Source organism: Trachemys scripta, chromosome 17 (assembly GCF_013100865.1).
Source record: "Trachemys scripta elegans isolate TJP31775 chromosome 17, CAS_Tse_1.0, whole genome shotgun sequence".
Lineage (NCBI taxonomy): Eukaryota > Metazoa > Chordata > Testudines > Emydidae > Trachemys > Trachemys scripta.
The window spans coordinates 1,556,866-1,576,638 of record NC_048314.1 but is presented as its reverse complement, the minus strand read 5'-3'; the positions used below and the strand labels follow the sequence as shown (position 1 = coordinate 1,576,638).

Genomic DNA, 19,773 nt, shown 5'->3' with positions numbered 1-19,773 from the left:
ATATATATATATATATATAAGTCAGATTTTTTTTTTTAACCAGTATGTCCTTCTTCCTTGATTGTGGCTTTTGGGGCAGCTAGTAAACATTCTTTAAAAATTCCCAGTTATCATTCATATTTTTCTACTTAATTTCTTCCTCCCAGCTGATTTGGCTCATAATTGTTTTCAGCTTTGTGAAATTGGCTCTGGCCATGTATATCTCTTACTGGTCTCGACTTTATTCTGGTTACACATTATAAATGTAATCAAGTCATGATCACTTGTACCTAAGCTGCAGCTATCTTTTATTTGTGTGATCAGTTCCTCTTTATCTGTCAAGATGAGGTCTAACAAAGAATTCCCACGTGTTGGCTGCAACGCTTTTTGAGTCAGGAAATTGTCATCTATAATGTCTAAAGTTCTAAGGCTATTTTAGCACTGGCTGCATGAGCCTCCAGCAGATATCACTGAAATGTAACACACCCCTTTGCAGAGCCTGGAATGGAGTCCAAGATTCCAGAGTCTTCCCCTTCCTCTGTCAGCAAAATGTAGTTTGGAAATGTCAGAACTAAGGTTGCCCGTGCAGCATTAACAAAGGTCGCCTTGTCCGTATGTATTATGATACAATTTTGAATCCCATTATCACATACATGTTTTAAACATGACCTTCGCCTCACTTAATGCCTAGCTGGCCCTGCTCTGGGGATGAATCAGGGTTTTGGAGTGAGGGAAGACTGTTCTCTGTAAGACCCTTGCTTTAATGGTTACAGAAGTTGGAAGGTGTGTAGTGAATGAGACAGGAAATTGCGAGAAGAGAAAGGCAGAGTTAAGGTGGTTGAATGCTGCTGTGGGGAATTGGATTCTATCACTGCCAAAGAGTTCTTGTGTGATGGTATCAAATTTTCACAGTTGGTCAATAGTCCTCATTTTCTGGGTGCCTGACTTTAGACCCTGGGAATCTGACTTTCAGAAGTGCTGAGCATTCACAACGGCAACTGAGGTCCATGGGAGCCAGGCATTGAACATATGACGTGCCAGATGATTATATGTAATGGGTGGGTGTCTCAAATTGGACACACAAAATTAGTGGATAGTTCTGATCTTAATCTTTCTGTGTCTCAGTTCTCCAGCTATAAAATAGGATGATACCCCTTCATCATGGAGGAGTGTTGTGAAAATAGATTAATCTGTGCTTGTGAAGCACTGAGATATGATAGTGATGAATGCCATAGAAAAAGTTCACGAGGAAATGAAGAATTCTGTCTTCAGAGCAGTGTATTAATAGTGTGTGGCAAATAAGGCAGAGAGCTGCACATTGAAAAAAGGGAAAACAATATCCGTAGACTGTGCAGGCAGAAGAGATCGTTGTGATCGTCTAGTCTGAACTCCTGTGTAATGATGGCCACAGGATTTCTGTGTGAGCTAGAGAATATATATTAGGATGTTTTTTCTATCGTGATTTAGAAATTCAATCTTGATTTAACCATTGCTAGTAATGCAGAATCCACTCTTTGTTCCAATGGTTAATTACCCTCACTATTAAAACTGTATACCTCACTTCTAGTCTGAATTGATCCAGCTTCAACTTCTAGCCACTGGTTCTTGTTATATACCATTTGACTGTGCAGCATACAGCTATGCCATGCCAAGAGTCCTAGACAACTGTGATATCAAAGGTAACTCAACCAATCAACACCCTTACTCTGCAGCTAATTTGCATGCAGTCATTGCACTGGTGGAATACTTGGCCCAAATGCCACACACGTGTAACAGCATGGGCTTTCAGCTATTCTATTCAATTATTCATACAAAGGGGACTAACTTCAACAGGAGAGATTGAAAGAGCCCTGCCCTAGAATACCTGTTAACACAGTGATTAAGTCACTGTCCTGGGAGATGAGCGATCCAAGCACATAAGTCCCCTAGTGAATCCCACTTCCCCTTACTACTCTAGCCAACCTGTCCAGAAGCCAGCATAGCCAGAAGACTGGTTCCCCTTGTACTGAGATGGAGGCCATCCAAACTTTACCCCCCCCCCCCCACTTCCCATAGGAGGTGGCCCAATGATCCACAAAGCCAGACCCGTACACCACTTCCGTAGCCAGCAGTTCACTCCTAGAATCTTCCTTCACTTATGGGACAGGAAGGATCTCCAAGAAAGATCACTTGGGCATTCCTCTCTTTCACCAGCCTTCTGCGTTCCCTGAAGTCATCGAGAATCTGTGAGGTGTCCCACAACAGTGTCATTGGTGGCAGCCTCACCAGTGCTTCCTTCCCCACTGACTTCAGAAACCTGTCTTGGTTCTGGGAGAGCTCTGTCCTGTCATCTGCCTGGTCCTTGCGGAACAGTCTTTCCATTCTTCTCCATATAGAATCCCCAACAAGGATTATCGTCTTCCTCGAATGGATGCAGGTATTTGGGGGGGGCAAGCTTGACTTTCTTACAGGTTGGGTTCAGACCTGTGTCTCATACAACTCTCCCTTCCATTCAACCAGCTAGATCGTCAGAGAGAGCTTCCCCTTTCCACGCTGAGGGGGTGGTATCAATTGGAAACTTCTAGCTGTGTGGAATTCCTCCTGGTTCTCATAGCCTGCCCATCTTCATCTGCCTACGGCCGTGTAAAATGCCGCCTCATCCTCTTGCCTCTGACGGTTATGGACTGCCATGCCTCTGCTCTGATTTCCTCACGCTCTGGTTCCTTGGTGGCCAGCTGCTTTCTTCTTTGACTCAGGGTGGTGATGCTTCCTCAGCCTGGATGTCCAGTGGCACCTGCAGTCTTACGCACGGTGCGTGGCAGGGGCTCCAGCCCAAGCCTCAGCGGCCACACTGCTATTTTTAGCGCTAGCCTGAGCCCCAGTGGGATAAATCTGTTTACTCCGGCTGGGAGCCTCGCTCCCACATGCACTGTAGGTAGAGCCTCGGCGGCGCTGTAGTCTCTGTCCTGGTCCTTAAAATCCAAGAAACGCTTTTCCGCCAGCACAGTTATCAATGTGCACTTCAGACAAAGGAATACCCTTCCGGCTTCAGGTAGGAAAGAAAACAGGACTGAATTGCTGCTCATTCATTGACCACCATCAATCCTGGGCATTTGGTGGAGGCCAGGGCCCGGGGGGGAAATAATATGTAATTAAAGATTATATCATAATTCAATTCCCTGCTGTGTATTCATTAAGGTAGCACTAGCAACCGAAATACTGGCATTTCCTAACTGTTGAGGATTTGACTTTGCAACCTAAATAATGTTCTTTTAAACATAGTTTTGTGTGTGTGATATTTGTGTGCGTGTGTGTGTGTGTGTGTGTGTGTGGAGAGAGAGAATAGGAATTTTCTGGTTTTTGTTTGTTATTAAAGATGTCTTTAAATGGTATATTGTGGTTTAACCTTCAAGCTTTGTGTTTGTTTGTAGTTAAGTTCTGTTTAATATTTATTTTTAATGTTTCATAGATTCCAAGGCCACAGGTAAATATAAACTGTGATCAAGTCACCTTTAACCTTCTCTTTGTTAAGTTCAATGGCTTGAGCTCCTTGAGTGATTCACTATAAGACATGTTTTCTATAATGGGCCTTAGAGACACAGTATCACTTGAGGCAAAAGAGCAAACAAACGGTGTAGTCACACGTCCGCTCTGAACAAAAGCACCAACACAAAATGATTTTGTTCATGGTCCAGTTAACGATGACAGTAACACAAATATCTTAAATCCCTGCTCAGTGAAGATGCCAGACTAAGCCCTGTGAATAATTTGCTTGCTACTTGGTTACAAACTCATTTATTGCACCAGACTTTGGCGTCAGTTGTTACTATCAGTGCGACTGTTGGCGTTGTTACTATCAGTGCGACTGTTGGCGTTGTTACTATCAGTGCGACTGTGACCTGTTAATATCAATGTGCTAGTTCCCGTTTACACCATCTAGCTGTACAGTCAGTGTCCTTAACTCCTTACTGAACTGTGCACCATCCTATAACTTTTCCTTTGAAACACACATCAATTACTGCATATGTATGTTTTCAGTGTTTTACTGGAGTTTGCTTTTTTTTTTTTTTTTCTCCCTCCCCTTCTTATGGCAGAAGGGCAGGAATTGTTTAAAGGTAAAAAGCTCATTTTGTTCATTTTTAGACCCATGATTAAATACAGAACAGTTGGAGATTGTAAAATATTCAGTGTTCTTACAGGCTGTGAATGCAAACTCAAACCATGGTGTCACGCTGTCTGGAGTGTCTATTCCAGGGCAGACATGGTGCTATATTCTATCATTAGACTTCACCAACCTGGTAACAAATGTGAATTCCTGGATCACTGTACCAGTCTTACCATGGAGTCGCAGACACTCCCCTGGGGCCTGTTTGCTGGGCTGGTGCCTGGAGCCGGCCCTGGCCTATGGTTTCCACATGCACAGTCACTTTCACACTTCTGGGTGTTCACAAACACACAGACTGACAAGCACTGCCTTATATGCATCAGTCCCATTCACAAACTTGTGCACTTGCAGGCAGACCTACGTGTGCATTTTCACACCCCTACAAACCATGCTTGTACTAAGAGCCCCTCAATGCCCTCTGGCAGAGACGATGCATGGAGGGGCCATGCAGGGTCACATTCCCATCCCCCCAGATTGTTCAGTCACAAGGTGCGGCCAGGCCACCTCCCTGCAGGGCAGCTGAGCCAATGAGCTGCACTGGGCAGGGAGAGGCAGAAGGAACAGCTGGGAGCTTCAGGGAGTGGCCACTGCTTTCTGGGGGGGAGGGGGTGGCATTGCTTTACCAGGAGTGGGGGCTGCCTGGGGGGGCATGACTCAGCTGTTCTGGGGTTGTGCGCCCCCCGCTATTAGCAGGCACGGGTCATCTCTGCTCACTGGTCTGTAAACTCCCTTCAGGTCTGACACACTTATTACACCTAACCCATTATTGTCATAGTATTTATCTGCCAAGAGAGTTATGTGTAGTATCACATGAAAGCTGGTGACACACCGGTCAATAATATCATTGTGTGATGTAGGTATAGAATATCAGGGTAGGAAGGGACCTCAGGAGGTCATCTAGTCCAACCCCCTGCTCAAAGCAGGACCAATCCCCAGACAGATTTTTACCCCAGTTCCCTAAATGGCCCCCTCAAGGATTGAACTGACAACCCTGGGTTTAGCAGGCCAATGCTCAAACCACTGAGCTATCCCTCCCCCCACATGTGTGCTGCAAATATGGTTCTAAAATATGTTTTGGGGGCAAAGTTGTTAAACAAGTTTGTCCTAGACAAAGAACATAAGAACAACCATACTGGGTCATACCAAAGGTCCATCTAGCCCAGTGCCCTGTCTTCTGACAGTGGCCAGTGCCAGGTGCCCCAGAGGGAATGAACAGAACAGGGAATCATCAGGTGATCCATCTCCTGTCCCTACATTCCCAGCTTCTGGCAAACTATGGAATGTTGATTTGCCAGTTTGCCTGTGTCTGTAACATAAATTGGGATGCCAAAGACAATGGGCAGCTCATTTGCATCTGAGGTCATCAGGTTTCAGAGTAGCAGCCATGTTAGTCTGTATCCGCAAAAAGAACAGGAGTACTTGTGGCACCTTAGAGACTAACAAATTTATTAGAGCATAAGCTTATGCTCCTGTATATACTCCTGTTCTTTTTGAGGTCATCAGGTAGATGAGGAAACATCATGGCGTCAGCATGTGTAGGACACCACAGGCTGAACTCAAGGGAGGATCTCGGGAGTCAGCCTGACTCTTAAGACAAAGACAATGAAATTTGGGGAATATAAAAAGAAGCAAAAAGGCCTCTTGTTACCCATCACCGAGGGGACAAAAAGGTCAGTGCTGTTTGCATCTCTGAACAGTGGATCCCCAGCGAGGTTGGTTGGTCGACGCTGAAAAGCGACTGTAGGTGAGAACTCCTTTAGACAAAGCTGGGTGGCTGCTAAGGTTCTATGTAGACTCTTAGAAGCATCAGAGGGGTAGCCGTGTTAGTCTGAATCTGTAAAAAGCAACAGAGGGTCCTGTGGCACCTTTGAGACTAACAGAAGCACTGGGAGCATAAGCTTTCGTGGGTAAGAACCTCACTTCTTCAGATGCAAGACTTAGACATCTTAGAAGCATGTTATTCTTTTCTCTTATTTGTAACCATTTTCTGTTTCTGTTATCACTGCTTAGTGCCACTTAAAGCTCTTTTATTAAACTTATTCTTGTTTTATTATAAATTCATCTCGGCGTTATACAGAAGTGAGTCAGCTGAGCCAACAGGCTGGTGCGTATTCTCTCTTTGGAGACAGCGGACGTGGTATTTCTGTGGGCATCCAGTGACAGGGACTGGATGCCACAAAGGAACGTTATTCCAGAGGGCTCGGGCACTGTAGTACACCCAGGATTATCTGCATGGCAAGGCAAGGACTGGCAGAATCCTAACGAGTTTGTTGGGCCGGCTAACAGACTGAAATGTTGAGGAGCTGACACACAGCTTAGTAGCAGCAAATCTCTCTCTTGCCGAGACAGGGTAACAAGCAGGCTGCCCAGAGGATTCAGGGGGCCCGGGGCAAAGCAATTTCAGGGGCCCCTTCCATAAAAAAAGTTGCAATACTATAGAATACTATATTCTCGTGGGGGCCCCTGTGGGGCCTGGGGTCTGGGGCAAATTGCCCACTTGCCCCCCCCCCCCCCCCCAGACGGCCCTGGTAACAAGGTGACTTAGAGTTCTGGACTCCCTGACAAAGCGTCTCACACACACACATGCACACTTTCGACTTGCACACTTTCATGCTTTTCACATAGCAACACATTGGCATGTGCACATTCATCTCCATACACATCTTCATTTGCACTTTACAGTCAGGCATCCCACGTTTGCACCCACATACCGTATATACCCGTTCATTAGCCTGTTCGTTTATAAGCCGACCCCCCAAGATGGTTAGGTAAAAACAGCAAAAACTGTATGACCCTTTCATAAACCGACCCTATATTTCAGGGGTTGGCAAACTTTGACTCCCGGCCATTAGGGTAAGCCGCTGGCGGGTCGGGACATTTTGTTTACTTGGAGCGTCTGCAGGCATGGAGCCCCTTAGTTCCCTGTGGCTGCAGTTCGCCGTTCCCAGCCAATGGGAACTGCTGGAAGTGGCCACTTCTCGCACTCCCATTGGCTGGGAACAGCAAACCGTGGCCACAGGGAGCTGAGGGGCTCCATGCCTGCAGACGCTCCAGGTAAACAAAACGACAATGTGTTAGATATTCAATTCAATGATTCCATATAGTTTAAAATCATCAAATTTTGGTGTAGACCCGTTTATAAGCCGACCCCCACTCTTTGAGGCGTCACTTTTTTACCAAAAATATTCGGCTTATGAACGAGTATATACGGTATATATACCCTCATAACACACACTTTCAGATACATAACAATAAAACTAATTATTCTATCTATGTGTGGAGGAGCTGGAACTTTAAAATGATCATTGCTGCCAAACCAGTAAGTACCTGTCTGTGATTTCCTCCTCAGATATGGTGGGTTCTACCCTCAGATCCGCTACCAGATCGGAGAAACCTATGGCAAAACCACCTCTCGCCTGCTGACAGACCCCAATGTTCGGAAGAGCCCTTGCTCTGTGCTGGCACCCCTGGGGAAGCCAAGGTTCCTAGAGGACTTTAGTGGTACAAAGCATCCTTCAAACCAGATGCTGGATCAAAACTACAGTTACTTTCCCGGATACACTGGTGAGTGAAACTCAGGACTTTGCCCACGGCATAAACACAAAGGGAAGTTCTGCCAACTGAATGTGGACACAAGAACAAATGGATATAAACTGGACATTAGGAAGTTTAGACTAGAAATTAGACGAAGGTTTCTAACCATTAGAGGAGTGAAGTTCTGGAACAGCCTTCCAAGGGGAGTAGTGGGGGCCAAAGACATATCTGGCTTCAAGACTAAGCTTGATAAGTTTATGGAGGGGATGGTATGATGGGATAGCTTAATTTTTGCAATTAATTGATCTTATTAGCAGGTAAATATGCCCAATGGTCTGTGATGGGATGTTAGATGGGGTGGGATCTGAGTTACTACAGAGAATTCTTTCCTTGGTGTCTGGCTGGTGAGTCTTGCCCACATGCTCAGGGTTTAGCTGATCGCCAGATTTGGGGTCAGGAAGGAATTTTCCTCCAGGGCAGATTGGCAGAGGCCCTGGAGGTTTTTCACCTTCCTCTGCAGCGTGGGGCACGGGTCACTTGCTGGAGGATTCTCTGCACCTTGAGGTCTTTAAACCACAATTTGAGGACTTCAATAACTCAGGCATAGGTTAGAGATTTGTTACAGGAGTGGGTGGGTGAAATTCTGTGGCCTGCATTGTGCAGGTCAGACTAGATGATCATAATGGTCCCTTCTGACCTTAAAGTCTATGAGTCTAAGTCAAAAGTTTCACCTAGGTGGCCTTGGTTTGTATATGGTATTTGGACTAGTAGGACATGCTTTCATGGAACAATCATGGCTCCATGATTAGTCTCCTGTGGGTCTCATTGCGGATGCTGGGTGGTGGTGGTGGCCTGTGATATACAGGCAGTCAGACTAGGTGACCACAATGGTTCCCTCTGACCTTAGAGAATTTAAGAATCTTCAGTGGGACCTGTCATTCTCCTGTGGCCAACTGAGTTACAACGCACATCTTCTCATTCTCCCCATTGCCAAGCAACTGTAGAGTGAAGCGTTTCCTTCTCTTTAGAGAAGTGCCCACATAGATTCGCACTTACAGGGTTTTGCATGCACCCTCAGTATTGACCCTGGGCTCCTCTGGAATAGAAGTGCCCTTGGGCAGCACACATGCTCCCTGTGCAACAGATCTGAATATCTGAAACCAAGATTGCGTCAGCAGCAGCACGCTGGGCCTCCGTAAGCGCCTCTTCAATGCATAGCTCCTTGTTCGCTCCAGCTGGGTCGAGTGCTTTTCTCATGTGTTTTTCCTGTAGTGTTTGAGAAGTAGCTGTTGTGACTGTAAGATTTCATAGCAGCTGGTCAGTGTTGCATCACTGTTTGGCCTACCCTAGGTAGGTGGAAGAGACTGGCAGGTCTGCTTTATGATACAATCATGTGTCTCTGCGGTATTGGATAGTTTTACTCCTGATCTGAGCAGGGATGGCTTCCTTACAGTGATGGGTTCAGGAATTGCACCTCTCTGACACCAAAATGTCCTTCACTGTCTGACTTGGCTCAATGATTGGCCCTCCCAAGGCATGCTCCATATGCTTGTCACCACCTAAAGGAGGTGATGACAACCTTCACTCAGCTCTCCCTGATAAGTGCTTTGGCATGACCAAGCCATCAGTCTGACAACTGAACACCAATTGACAGACTCGTGACTTGTGGTGATCTCAAGTGAAATGGCCCTTTGCAGGGTGAACAATGAAAGAAAAAAAAAAAGGCTCATGCCTATGTGTATGCCACCTCCATGTGGAAGGCGTCTCTTCTGCAAAATGCAATGACCTGGCCAATCTAATACACGAACAGAAGATCAATGTCCTCGCACTACAAGAGAGTCACTTATTGGACAACAAGAAAGCATCAAAATGTCACATTCCAGGATATCTCTTAGCAGTGAGCCCATGGACCTGGACCGGCAATGTTCATGAGACAACAGCTGTGGAATACCTGCTCTGTGGACTCAAACTCTTCAACACCATATGCTATCACAATCCGAGTTGGCCAGCTTAAGATCACAAATATCTTTAGGCCACCATATGTCACCTGGCCCACATTGGTTTTAGCAAATCACAGCCACCCTTCAATATGGGTTGGAGACTTCGCTAGCCATCCTACATCCTGGGGTTCTGACAACAATGATCCCATGGGCAAACAGCTTCTTAAATGGGCCTTGAACCAAAATAAGCACCTACCATTTGATCTTAAGCAACCAGGAACCTTTCATCCTGCAAGGTGGAGAAAAGTTGATTCGCCCAACTTATGCTTCGTTTCCCGTGCCTGGAACGCATGGCCCCTACTGGTGGAACAAACTCTCTTCAATGATTTTTCACATAGCCAACATTGATCTCTTGTCATATGCATCAGTGACCTAGTCCTCTAATCACATTGCTACCAAAACCACACTGAAACTTTAGGAAGGACCGTTGGAACAGCTACATGGAACCCATGGAAAAAGTGGTTTGACAAAGCCCTGTGAACATGGACAGTTATGACAGGTTCCTCAATCTCCTTAAAGAGGGTGTAAAAAGGAACATCCCCTGTGGCTACAGGAAAGCCAACACTCCCTGCTGACTGGTAGACAGTGAGGCTCTCCTGAAGGAGTCCAAGACCATAGATAATCCTGCTGCTGCAACCACACTCCTGGAAACACTGAACTCTGCTAGATGAGAGTGATATGCAAAAGCTCTGCAGAGCCTCGGTGTCACCCACTCCACCAGGAAAGCCTGGAAGCTTCCCCGTAATCATGGCAGTGCCAACCTTCCCCTTTGCACCGTGTCACATGTCACAGCTGACGCCATTGCCACCCTAATGCTCCTGAATTCCAAAGCCCAAATAGATTTCATCACAAAAGGACCAGGAAGACAGAGCTTTATTGCTCTCTGTCCAACTGCCCAGCAACACTGAATCTATCAAAGCCTTTCACTAGAGAAAAAGTGGACAAGCCCATAAAACTCACCAAACTTGGCAATGCAGCAGGTCCAGATGGCGTTTTCTCAGAATGTCTGAAAAACCGAGGCCAGCATGGCCACAACTGGTTGACACACTTTGTTACCAACGTGTATGCCCTTGGCCAAATGCCTAAGGCGTGGCAACAGGCAAAGGTCACCACCATCCTGAAACTGCAGAGAGCAGACAAGCTGACAAACTAACAGCTGGTATCATTACTATGCATAATATACCAGCTCTTGGGAAGGATACTACACCCGGCTTTGATTACTGCCTCTAAAAAAGCAGTCTGGGTTCAGACTGAGATGAAGTACCTGCAATCAGGTACATGCACTGATGACCTACATGGAAGCTGGCTATCAATATGGGCTCAAACCAGAAGCAGCCTTTGTGGATTTGTCCTCAGCATATGACATGGTTTGACGGGATAGCTTGATTCTGAAAGTGTCGAAAATAGCATGTTGCAGAGCAACGCTGCACCTACTGAGAGTTATGCTCACAAGTGTTGCATTCTTATAATAGAACAGACCAGCTGCTCCCACAGGAATTCGTCTTGGCACTGTCTCTCTTTAATATTTATCTCAGTGACATGCCATGAAGCCAGTCATGAAAATTTGGATATGAGAATGATCTCACGCTCGCCATCAAGTGAGCCTTTCACCCGCGCAGAACGCATCCTCAGCACAAGATCTGCAGAACCTGAAGAAGTGCTACTGGTCATGGTGACCACACGGGGGGGAAAGATAGCTCAGTGGTTTGAGCGTTGGCCTGCTAAACCCAGGGTTGTGAGTTCAATCCTTGAGGGGGCCATTTGGGGATTTAGTTGGGGATTGATCCTGCTTTGAGCAGGGGGTTGGACTAGATGATCTCCTGAGGTCCCTTCCAACCCTAATAATCTATGATTCTATGGCTCTGACCAGACCCTCAAACTGCTGCCTCCTCATTGCAACTGACATGTAAAGACATGCGTGAATGTCACCTGCAACACCAAACTCAGGCTACACTCCAGAACCACACAGATATCTTGGGAAGCCCTCTTGCCTAAAATCTGACAGAAACCACTGCCAGAATAAAGGCTAGGAACAGTACAATCCACAAACTAGCCAAGCCCAATGGGGGATCAGATGCTCACACCTTGCAGACATTCTTGGCCCTCATCGTCTCAGTGTCTGAATACTGCATGCCAGTATGAGTAGGTAGTGCACATATGAAACTTGCCAATGTGCAATTGAACACTGCTATGCAAATTGTCACAGAAGTGCTGAACTTAACATTGACATTCTGATTTCCCGTCCTCACGCATAAGAGAAGCAGCAATAATACAAGAATACGACTCTGCGATAACAAACTCAGACTTGCCCGTCTATGAAGGTCTCCAACCCCCTCCTGAGATGCCACCTTAAATCCAGGAACCCTTTCTGGTTAGCAGCTAAAGCTTTTGAAACCTCAGGAGTGTTACCAAAAGACAAGTGGTGGAGGCTATGCGAAAATTGTAGGGTCAAGAATCAAGACCTGATCATGGATCCTACAGATCAATTATCTACCTTCACCATGTTGTATAAGACATGGATCCTAGCGAACGACATCAGAACATCACACAGGTGCTGCAATTGCCTAACACACAAATGGAAAATGAAGAAGTCTCACATGTGAATGTGGAGAAGACATCCAAACCATGGAGCATCTAGTGAATTGCTGCCCTCTAAGATCTTTTGCCGGAGGGACAGGCTTGATACATTCCATCTTACTGGAAGCCACAGAGTGGATGACAAACTTGGATGTTGACCTTTAATGTTACTTTTGAAGTTGTGCTCAAGATGAAGACATGCCTTTAAAACCACAGCTGTTGCACATATCCTTTACTTTATATAAAACGATTAAATTAAAACTTACCTAAACAAACATCTCCCCATATAGAATCAACAACACTCAGCGAGTCTCTGAGTTTTTAACTATTCTTCAAAATACATGTTTTTCATACATTCCAAGATCAGAAGGGACCATTGTGATCATCTAATCTGATCTTCTGTATAACACAGGCCAGAGAGCTGCCCCAAAATAATTCCTATACCATATCTTTTGGAAAACGGACACTCTTGATTTTTAAAATTGTCAGGAGAGAGAACCCACCTCAACTCTTGCTATATTGTTCATGTAGTTAATTTCTCACCACTAAAAACGTATGTCTTATTTCCAGTCTGAATTTGTCTAGCTTCAACTTCCAGCCATTGGATTGCATTATATCTTTCGCTGCTAGATTGAAAAGCCCATTATTAAATATTTGTTCCCCATGTAGATTCTCATCGACTGTCATCAAGTTACCCCTTAACCTTCCCTTTCTTAAGCAGGTTGTCCAATCCTTTAATCATTCTTGTGGCTCTTCTTTGAACCCTCTCCAATTTATCACCATCCTTCTTGAATTGAGCACACCAGAACTGGACACAGGCTTCCAGCAACAGTCACATCAGTGCCAAATACAGAGATAAAAAAACCTCTCTGCTCCTATTCAAAACCCCTCCCCCCGTTTATGCATCACAGGATCTCCTTAGCTCTTTTGGTCACAGCATCACATTGGGAGCTCACGTTCAACTGATTATCCACCATGACCCTCAAATCTCTTTGAGTCGCTGCTTCCCAGGATAGAGTCCCTCATCCTGTAAGAATGGCCAATGTGTTTTGTCCCGAGATGTGTACATTTACATTTAGCCATATTACAATGCAGATTGTTTGCTTGTGCCCAGCTTACCTAGTGATCCAGATTGCTCTGAATCAGTGACCTGTCCTCTTCATTATTTATCACTAAGGCTGTGAATCTGTCACGGAGGTCACAGATTCTGTGACTTTCTGAGCCCTCTGTGACTTCTGCAGAGTCTGGTGCTGCTGATCTGGGGGCCACTTGAGCAGCTCAGGCAGCCCCTGGGCCAGTCACACCGACTGCTGCAGGGGCAGTCTCAGGTCCCTGCACCTCCCTCCCCCACCCCTAGCAGCAGCAGGAGTTTGGGTGTGGAAGGGGGCTCCGGGCTGTGGAAGAGGGTTGGGGCATGGGAGGGAGTGAGGGCTCTGGGCAGCGATTATCTTGTGGGGGGGGGTGACATGTCTGTTGTCTCCTAGGCAGAGGAGCGGCCAGAGGGCTCCGCGTGCTGCCTCTGCCCACAGGCGCTGCCCCTGCAGCTCCCATTGGCCGGTGCTTGGGGAGCCACGTGGAGCCAGGTAGGGAGCTTGCCAGGCCCGCTAACCCTCACTCCCGAGCAGCAGCAGGGGTCCCGGGCCACCCCTCTCCCCCAAGAGCACCTGTGGTGCCCTTGAGCCACCCCCAGCTCCAGAGTACCCAAGTTTTAGTTAGGGACATATAGTACAAGTCATGGACAGGTCACGGGCCGTGAATTTTTGCTTGCTGCCCGTGACCTGACCATGACTTTTACTAAAAATGCCCGTGACTAAAACGCAGCCTTATTTATCACTCCCACAATTTGTGTGTTCTTTGTAAACATTATTAGTGATTATTTTTTGTTTTCTTCCAGGTCATTAACAAAATATTAAATAGCGTAAGGCCAAGAACCGATCCCTGCAGGACCCCATTGGAAATATGCCACCCTCATTGACCGTTCCCTATTTACAGTTAGATTTTGAGACCTATCAGGTAGCCAGTTTTTAATCCATTTAATGTGTGCCGTGTTAATTTCATATCATTATAGTATTTTAATCAAAATGCCTTCTGTACCAAGTCAAATATTTTACAGAAGTCTAGAAAGACAAGGTGGATGAGGTAATATCTTTTAGTGGACCAACTTCTGTTGGTGAGAGAAACGTGCTTTCGAGATTACACAAAGCTCTTCCTCTGGTCTGGGAAACTAACTCAGTCCTGGTCTACACGACAGAGTTAACTAAAATGTAGCTCCTGCAGATGTAACTCACCCACTACACCAACTTAACTCCACCTCTGCAAGAGGTATAGCACTTAGGTTGATGCAGTTAGGTTGATGCAGTGTCAGTGTAGACATTGCATTGCTTATATCGACTGTTTCTGCCTTTCTGAAGCCATCCCACAACACCCCACGCTGACAATTAAGTCAGTGTAAGCGCTTCTGGTGAGGATGTGCACCGCCAACACAAGGAGCATAGTGTGGACAGGCAAAAGCAATTTAATTACTTCCGTGGTCATACATCAATGTAACTTAGGTCAACTTAATTTTGTAGTGTAGACTTACCCTGAGAGAGTCACTGCTAAATACAAGGGGGAACAGATTGTTTAGCATAAGAGTTAACACATATTTCAAGGGACCATTCAAGATGAAGTGGCCCGTTAACACCTCTCCAGTCATAAGCGGGGACAGGAAGGGAGGGAGCAGCTGGGAGGGTTGTAAGTGAGTTATGGATTGTTGTAATAAGCCATAAATCCAGCATCTCTGTTCAGTCCATGATATTTTAGTTCTAGCAAAGTGATGAATTTAAGTGCCCGGGCTCTGGAGAGAAGGCTCTGAGGGTATGTCTACACTTGGAAATTAGGTCAAATTTATAGAAGCTGATTTTTAGGAAGTGATTTTACAGTGGATTGTGTGTCCCCCTACTAAGCACATTAAGTCGGCGGAGTGCGTCCACAGTACCGTGGCTAGCGTCGACTTTCGGAGCATTGCACTGTGGGTAGCTATCCCACAGTTCCCGCAGTCTCCGCTGCCCATTGGAATTCTGAGCTCCCAATACCTGATGGGGCAAAAACATTGTCACGGGTGGTTTTGGGTACATGTCGTCAGTCATCCCTCCCTCCGTGAAAGCAACAGCAGACAATTGTTTCGCGCCTTTTTTCCGTGCAGACGCATACTGCTTTCAGCAGACGGTGCAGTAGGACTGATAGCCGTCGTCATCCAACCACCGCTTCTGCTAACTCTGCTCTCCTGGTGCCATGAATCCACCTCGCAGGTTGTCTCGTCATTCGGTATAAATATCTATTCTCATGGCATCCGTCGTCTCTGCTCTCCGGCTCTCCTGCAGACGCCATACCACGGCAAGCATGGAGCCCGCTCAGCTCACCGCTGCTGTTGTGAGCATTGTAAACACCTTGCGCATTATCCTGCAATATGTGCAGAACCAGAACCTGCAAAAGCAGGTGAGGAGGCGACGGCAGCGCGATCACAATAGTGATGAGGACATGGACACAGACTTCTTTCAAAGCACAGGCCCTGGCAATTTGGACATCATGGTGTTAATGGGGCAGGTTCATGCCGTGGAACGCCGATTCTGGGCCCGGGAAACAAGCACAGACTGGTGGGACCGCATCGTGTTGCAGGTCTGGGATGATTCCCAGTGGCTGCGGAACTTCCGCATGCGTAAGGGCACTTCCATGGAACTTTGTGACTTGCTTTCCCCTGCCCTGAAGCTCCAGAATACCAAGATGAGGACAGCCCTCACAGTTGATAAGCGAGTGGCGATAGCCCTCTGGAAGCTTGCAACGCCAGACAGCTACCGGTCAGTCGGAAATCAATTTGGAGTGTGTAAATCTACTGTGAGGGCTGCTGTGATCCAAGTAGCCAACGCAATCACTGAGCTGCTGCTATCAAGGGTAGTGACTCTGGGAAATGTGCAGGTCATAGTGGATGGCTTTGTTGCAATGAGATTTCCTAACTGTGGTGGGGCGATAGATGGAACGCATATCCCTATCTTGGGACTGGACCACCTTGGCAGCCAGTACATAAACCACAAGGGGTACTTTTCAATGGTGCTGCAAGCACTGGTGTATCACAAGGGATGTTTCACTGACATCAACGTGGGATGGCCGGGAAAGGTACATGACGCTCGCATCTTCCGGAACTCTGGTCTGTTTGAACAGCTGCAGGAAAGGACTCACTTCCCAGACCAGTAAATAACTGTTTGGGATGTTGAAATGCCTATAGTTATCCTTGGGGACCCAGCCTACCCCTTAATGCCATGGCTTATGAAGCCAGACACAGGCACCTGGACAGTAGTAAGGAGCTGTTCAACTATAGGCTGAGCAAGTGCAGAATGGTGGTAGAATGTGCATTTGGACGTTTAAAAGCGTGCTGGCGCTGTTTACTGACTCAGTTAGACGTCAGCGAAACCAATATTCCAATTGTTATTGCCATTTGCTGAATGCTCCATAATATCTGTGAGAGTATGGGGGAGACGTTTATGGTGGGGTGGGAGGTTGAGGCAAATCGCCTGGCCGCTGATTACATGCAGCCAGACACCAGGGTGATTAGAAGAGCACAGCAGGGTGTGCTGTGCATCAGAGAAGCTTTGAAAACCAGTTTTATGACTGGCCAGGCTACGGTGTGACAGTTCTGTTAGTTTCTCCTGATGAAAACCCGCCCCCTGGTTCACTCTACTTCCCTGTAAAAAGCCAACCACCCCTCCCCCCTTTGATCACCGCTTGCAGAGGCAATAAAGTCATTATTGTTTCAAAATCATGCATTCTTTATTCTTTATGCATTCTAATCATGCATAAATAGGGGGATAACTGCCAAGGTAGCCCAGAAGGGGTGGGGGAGGAGGGAAGCACTGGGTGGGGTGGTGGATGAAGGGAGGAGGGAAGGAAAAGGCCACACTGCACTTCAAAACTTATTGAATGCCAACTTTCTGTTGCTTGGGCAGTCCTCTGCGGTGGAGTGGTTGGGTGCCCGGAGCCCCCCCCCGCATTCTTGGACATCTGGGTGAGGAGGCTATGGAACTTGGGGAGGAGGGCGGGTGGTTACACAGGGGCTGTAGCGGCGGTCTGTGCTCCTGCTGCCTTTACTGCAGCTCCACCAGATGCCGGAGCATATCAGTTTGATCCCCTAGTAGCCTCAGCATTGCCTCCTGCCTCCTCTCATCGCACTGCCGCCATCTCTCATCTTGCTCCTGCCACCTCCCCTCTCGTTCGTCCCTCCTGTCCTCGTGTTCATTTTCTGCTTTCCTGGACTCTGACATTGTTTGCCTCCACGCATTCTGCTGAGATCTTTCAGTGTGTGAGGACTACATGAGCTCAGAGAACATTTCATCGCGAGTGCGTTTTTTCGCCTTCTTATCTGCGCTAGCCTCTGGGACAGAGATGATAGGGGGAGCTATCAAGGCTGCTTCCCCACTCTGAACTTTAGGGTACAAATGTGGGGGCCTGCATGAAAACTTCTAAGCTTAACTACCAGCTTAGATCTGGTCTGCTGCCACCATTCCCAAAGCTAATTCCCTTCCCTGGGAAGCCTTGAGAGACTCTCCACCAATTCCCTAGTGAATACAGATCCAAATCCCTTGGATCTTAAAACAAGGAGAAATTAACCATCCCCCTCCTTTCTCCCACCAACTCCTGGTGGATCAAGATCCAACCCCCTTGGATCTAAAAACAAGGAAAAATCAATCAGGTTCTTAAAAAGAAGGCTTTTAATTAAAGAAAAAGGTAAAAATCCTCTCTGTAAAATCAGGATGGAAAAATAACTTTACAGGTAATCAAACTTAAAGAGCTCAGAGGACCCCCCTCTAGCTTTAGGTTCAAAGTACAGCAAACAGAGATAAACACTAGCAAAAGGTACATTTACAAGTTGAGAAAACAAAGATAAACTAACACGCCTTGCCTGGCTGTTTACTTACAAGTTTGAAATATGAGAGACTTGTTCAGAAGATTTGGAGAGCCTGGATTGATGTCTGGTCCCTCGTAGTCCCAAGAGCGAACAACCCCCAAAACAAAGAGCACAAACAAAAGCCTCCCCCCCCCCCCAAGATGTGAAAGTATCTTGTCCCCTTATTGGTCCTTCGGGTCAGGTGTCAGCCAGGTTACCTGAGCTTCTTAACCCTTTACAGATAAAAGGATTTTGGAGTCTCTGGCCAGGAGAGATTTTATAGTACTGTACACAGGAGATCTGTTACCCTTCCTTTTATAGTTATGACAGGAGCGTTGAAACATTTGCAGCTGCAGGAGGAAAAAAAGGGAGAGTAGTATTTAAAAAGACACATTTTAGAGAACAATGTGTAGACTCTTTCATGGTGAACCAAGCTGTTAACATTACATAGCACAGGTGCTTTCGGTACAAGGTCGCATTTTGCCTCTTATATTGAGGGCCTGTCGGTTTGGTGTGAGAGATCACACACGCAGGGCCGGGCAACAGAATTCGGCTTGCAGGCAGCCATGGTAAGCCACAGTCTTTCAGCTTCTTCAACCTTCACAACATGTGGGAATGGTTTCAAACAGCAGTGCCCTCCTTTCCCATACCAAGCATCTGTTGGGTTGGCCATTTAAAAGGAGGGGCTGTACTGGTCGCAAATGCATCCCAAGTCTTCAGGGCAAATTAATCATTAAACACACTTGCTTTTAAACCATGCATTATATTTACAAAGGTACACTCACCAGAGGTGGCATCTCTGGCTTCATGGTGCATGAGCCCACCTTGGAAGGGTTGGGAGGGTATTAGATCCAGGGTGATGAACAGTTCCTGGCTGTCAGGGAGAATGGTTTCTCCACTTGCATGCTGTGCACTATCCTCATCACCCTCCACCTCCTCATCTTCCTCGTCCCCAAAATCCGCATCCCTGTTGCAGGAGTCCACGGACAGGGGTGGGGTAGTGGTAGGGACCCCCCACCCCAGAATTGCATGCAGCTCATCATAGAAGCGGCATGTCTGGGGCTCTGACCCGAAACGGCCATTTGCCTCTTTGGTTTTTTGGTAGGCTTGCCTGAGCTCCTTAATTTTCACGTGGCACCGCTGGGGGGTCCCTGTTGTAGCCTCTGTCCATCATGCCTTTGGAGATTTTTTCAAATATTTTGGCATTTCGTCTTTTGGAATGGAGTTCTGATAGCATGGATTTGTCTCCCCAAACAGTGATCAGATCCAGTACCTCCCGTTTGGTCCATGCTGGAGCTGTTTTGTGATTTTGGAACTGCATGGTCACCTGTGCTGATGAGCTCGCTGTGACGTTGTGCAGTCTATATGGTTTTATAAAAACTTGATAATAAGTCAATATAATGTAACTGAGGTAGTTTTAGAGAAAATACGGTAATAAGTGAATGTAACGTAACTGGGATATGCTTCATGCAAAAGGTCTCTTGTAAGGTATCATTACAAAGCTTATAATCTACTGAGTATGATCATCTGATTTGCATAAATGTACCACTCTTGTATCTAAAACTAGAAATATAAAATGTAACTCTGAGGGTCTATTGTAATTGTGTAAAGTGTGGACCATT

General features: G+C 46.5%; 1 protein-coding gene across 1 annotated transcript in view; it reads left to right on the top strand.

Annotated features, from left to right (window-relative positions):
* FAM166A (family with sequence similarity 166 member A) overlaps positions 1 to 19,773 on the top strand; it is a 58,739-nt gene that overhangs the window by 6,876 nt on the left and 32,090 nt on the right. The window contains exon 2 of the mRNA XM_034752006.1: positions 7,473 to 7,687. Coding sequence (XP_034607897.1) covers positions 7,473 to 7,687 — 215 coding nt within the window. The remainder of the gene's footprint in view (positions 1 to 7,472; positions 7,688 to 19,773) is intronic.